Source organism: Tupaia chinensis, unplaced genomic scaffold (assembly GCF_000334495.1).
Source record: "Tupaia chinensis unplaced genomic scaffold, TupChi_1.0 Scaffold144952_1, whole genome shotgun sequence".
NCBI classification, from domain to species: Eukaryota; Metazoa; Chordata; class Mammalia; order Scandentia; family Tupaiidae; genus Tupaia; species Tupaia belangeri.
This window is the reverse complement of record NW_006204812.1, coordinates 217294-222000: the sequence shown is the minus strand read 5'-3', so window position 1 is coordinate 222000 and position 4707 is coordinate 217294. Positions and strand designations below refer to the sequence as shown.

Below are 4707 nucleotides of genomic sequence, written 5' to 3'. Positions count from 1 at the left end.
GGGCGGGCAGCGCGGCCGGAGCCCGGGCCAGCCCTCGGGGACCCCGACTTACTGCGTCTGCCGTCTTTTCTTTTCTCCCCTCAGGCCCTCTGCCCGCCATGGCTGCCACGAAAACTTCGAACTACGATGACCATTTCAGGCCAGAAAAATTAAAAGAATGGCCAGAGCCCGAGTCCGTTTCCTTAATGGAGGTAAAATCGCGCGGCATCTCCGGACGTTATTCCGCGGCGGGAGGGGAAACCCCTGAGGTGTAGACTGCTGGGCCTTCATGTACTTCTGTGGCCAGCGTTGGCACAGAGCCTGGTGTAGACCGGGGGCTCGGGAGAGTTCATTGACTAGGGAATGACTTGGGATGGAACATGGGACGAGCTTGGCCAAGAGTGTCCCCAGCCGCCAGCCCGAGGGACAGGAAGCTCACAGGGCCCGAGGATGGGTCCCCCAGCAACCCAGAGCTGGCCCTTCCGGAGAGGGCAGGTCCTCATGAGGCCGGGTCTGGGAATCATAAAGACAATTTCTTTGTTTTGTATGATCTTGTGGTTTGCCTTGTGAAGAAAAGCTCTTGAAATTTCCCTTATTTTGTCCCCTTTGTAGTGGTGGCAGTAATGAGAGGCTTGATTTTTGTATGTGGGCACACAGAAAGCTGTGGATCTCAGATGTGCTCCCAATCAACATCTCCCTTATATTTTCTAGCAAAATCTCCAAAGGAACCATCCAAGACAATAACAATTGCTATTTTTTTCCCCTAAGAGTTTATTTCATGAGTGAGATGAGAAAGACAGGTGAGAGACAGCACCCTAACAATCATCCACCGTCAGCTTCAGGGAACCCTGGATCACCGGCACTCTTGTGCCCGGTGTACTGAGGAAGACCTCTGGAGACAGCCCTGACCTTCCCACGTGGGACAGATACTGTTGAACCAACCCAGGGTCCCCCAACACTATTTCTATAAACAAATAAACAAAAGTTGTTTGAAAATCTAACCAATAACCAAGATTGTATAGAGCATTTGCTAATCTTACCAGGATGGCTAAAAATGTGGTTTCCCAAGATGCTTGCCAACATCTATGTTTTACTTCCCTTAATAAATAGACTGATATTAAATTTATATTGTGTCAGGGAAAGATTTAGTAGTTTTACCTATTTTTTCAGTTGACATCTTTTTTCTTAGTTTTTTGCCATAGGGCACATGCACTTACCAGAAGAGACAGAGAGAGTCAGGAAGAGAAACTGAGAAACCACTTTCCAGGGGGATGGCCACAATCCCTTCTCTCTCATTCTCTCAGGATTTTGGGCACACATATGTGCTGGGTGTGATTTTCAAGCCACCGAGTCTGGGACTTGAACCGCAGTTAGACGTGTGAGAGTCCATGACCTTAACAGCCCTGCCACCTGCTAGTCCCAGTTGACTTTTTTTTTTTTTTAAAGAGGGATTTTTGCTATAGAGCACATGCGCTTGCCAGAGAGAGACAGAAAGTGGGAATTCACCCCATTCCTCCCTGGTATGGGGGGGTGGGGGGGGGATGGCCACACTGCAATCCCTTCTCCTTCATTTTCCTCTAGGGATTGTGGGCATGTACGCACATACATCTGGTGTGAGTTTTAAGTCACTGGGTCTGGAACTCGAACCATGGTCGACTACATGGGATTCTATGTGTAATCATTATGCCAATTGCTGGTCCCACAGTTGACATCTTAAAATAAGTCTGAGGGAGCTTGAAGGTGACATAGTGATTAAGGCTCTGAACTCCCATGTAGTGCACCAAGGTTTGAGTCCTGGACCCGCTGGCTTGAAGCTCACGCTGGGAACGTGTGCATGGTGCCCAAAACCCTGAGAGGAGAAGGGGTTGTGGCATGGTCATCTCCCCTGTGGGATGATTTCTCACTTTCTGTCTCTCTATCTCTCCAGCAAGTGCACAAGCCCATATAACAACAATCTTTCAAAAAAAAAAAAAGTCTGAGAAGGCTGTTAAGCGAGATTCTGTTTATATATCAAAAGACCTTTATATTTTGGAGAAGACCCCAGTAAATATTTGAATATTATTTTAGGTTCCCTGTGAAGCTATTAACTATGTAGGTAAAAGTACAACTGTTTTGAGAGTTCTCTTACGGATTTGGTATTGGGATTGTGGTTTAGTTTGTTTTGGTGCATTCAGTGTTTCAGAGTACAAAGAAGAGCAGGAGACTGAATAACACATTTTTCATTAGAGATCGTTATTTTAGATAGCATTATATCTCTTCCAGATACAGTTTGTTGCCTTTTCATTTGTTCCTACTTAGTCCTATAAGAATAAAAATGAGATCAGTTCTAATGATTCAACTGAAAAAGTTCTAAAGTGAGGATTTAAGTGTATCAGCTTACCCAACTCATAAAGAAAACAGCTAATTCCTAGATGTGAGATAGTATCAGTAGGTGACCGGGCCCTGCCACTAACTAGCTCTGAGACCTTGGACCAGTTGAACTAAATTGAACTTGCTGTGGTTTTTACTTACAAAGAGACCTGTCAGAAGGCTGAAAACGTCAATTGTTCTCTAAAACACACCTCCTAGGGACCAGCAGTTTGTGTAATGGTTATGTCACTAGACTCCCATGTAGTCTACTGTGGTTTTTTATTTTTTATTTTTGGAGAGGTTTTTGCTATACGGCGCGTGCACTCAACAGACACAGGGAGAGACAGGGAGACAGAAAGTGAGAAATCACCCCCCAGGGGTGATGGCCATGCCACAATCCCTTCTCCTCCATTCTCCTCTTGAGATCTTGGCCGCACACGCGCCCATCATGAGTTTAAGCCACTGGGTCTGAGACTCCAATCGCGGTTGACTATGTGGGAGTCCAGCGACATAGCCATTACGCTAACTGCTGGTCCCTCGACTGTGGTTTGAGTCGCGCACCTGGTGGCTTAAACTCACACCGGGCGCGTGTGCGTGCGTTCCCAAGATCCCGAGAGGAGAATGGAGGAGAAGGGATTGCAGCATGGCCATCCCCCCTGGGGGGTGATTTTTCGCTTTCTGTCTTTCTGTCTCTCTCTGTCTGTCTGGCGAGTGCACGCGCCCTATAGCAAAAACCTCTCAAAAAAAAAAAAAAAAAAGATTGAGTTGGTAATTGTTGAGCCTGGATAGTGGGTTCATGGGAAATGTTTTTTGAAATTTTCCATAATAAAAAGTTACCAAATATGCTTTGAGATACAAGCATTAGATTAGCTAAACTATTGGTAAAATACACTGAATTTATCATTCTAGTTTGTTCCTTCAGGATTTATCTCCTAATTCCATTCTGTAATTTTAGGTATTAGCTAGAGAAGACATTGATGAAGCTGTACATGCAATATTATTTAGAGAAAATTACGTTGTGAAGGTAAGAGCTGGCTACAGATTACATATTTTTTTCTTTTTTTAAGAATTATTTCGGTGGGGGGAAAGGCATAGAAAGCAACCATGGATACCAGAGACAATGTGGGAGGAAGGTTGAACATGGCAGAGGGTTAGGGATAGGAATCAAGGATGACAAAAAAATAAATAAATAAAAGCAAAATATACAAGACATAAGAAATGGAAAATTATTTGTTGATAACATGTATGTTGATTGCTTGATTGAGCGAATACACAGTGTATTTTGGGTGGAAAATTCATTTTGTATACTATAATGATGTATAGTGAATTAATGTAAAAAAAAAAGAAATAGCAAAAAAAAAAAGAATTATATATTTCATTTCATTTAGTGTTAACATTTTTTAATTTGACCAGACAGAAACAGAGAGAGAAAGGGAATGTGAGAAAGCAAGCCGCCAGGTCCAAGACTCGAACCACAGTCAGCTATGTGGGAGTCCAGTGCCTTAACCACCATACCACCTCTGGTCCCCAGATTGTGTATTCTAAGTGTGTTCTAGGGGAGCAAGACTCATGCAGAGCTTCATGACCCACAGTGATGTCCCCCTGTTGAAGAGACTCTGTGCAGGGAAAATGAGGCTTATCTGATTTACTTGTTTCTAGTAGAGATCTAAGATTGTGCCACATCCTTGCAGGGTCACTAAGAGGTCCCGGACCCTGCTTGCATCTGTCCTTAAGGAATATGACTTTGTTCTTACTGCTCAGCCTCTTTGTCCTGGTACTGAATGGAACTTCTTTCCTAGTAAAACTTGCCTTTTTTTTCCCCCATATGTTTTCACATTGCAATGAGGATATGTATATAATCACTAGAAATGAATTATTATTTAAGGGTAATGAAAAATCAGTAACTAATAGTTACTATGGAATGAACAAACTTAAGGGGGGGTTTAATTTTAGTGAGAGGGATTGAAATTTGGTGTTATACTAATGCTTTCACATTTGTATTGTGGTTTACAATCTGTAAAGAAAGTGTACATGTGTCCTCATTTGAGTATCAACAGCGGTAGGTGGGATTACCTCAGACCAGAGAGAGGTGTCCAAACAGGCCTGCTGCTTTTTCTGCTTTATCAATTTTGTCACAGACTTCCTTGATAATGAAGACTAGATATGGAGTGGATAACCAAGGAATGCTCTGAAATCCTCAAGAATTTCATGAGTTCCAGTTTAATTGGATTCATGAGTTAGATGCAGTTTAATTCGAAGGTGTGGTTGTGGTTTAGAACTTTTTATGCATGCCAGGTGGCATGGTGGTTGGGGCACTGGACTTCCACGTGGTTGACCATGGTTTGAATCCCAGACCTGGTAGTTCGCTTTCTCTCTTTC

General features: G+C 43.4%; 1 protein-coding gene across 1 annotated transcript in view; it reads left to right on the top strand.

Moving 5' to 3' along the window:
• The first annotated feature begins 6 nt into the window (after window positions 1-6).
• Window positions 7-4707, top strand: part of FAM228A (family with sequence similarity 228 member A) — a 13589-nt gene continuing 8888 nt past the window's right edge. The window contains exons 1-2 of the mRNA XM_006167648.1: window positions 7-191; window positions 3284-3352. Coding sequence (XP_006167710.1) covers window positions 99-191; window positions 3284-3352 — 162 coding nt within the window. The 5' untranslated portion in view covers window positions 7-98. The remainder of the gene's footprint in view (window positions 192-3283; window positions 3353-4707) is intronic.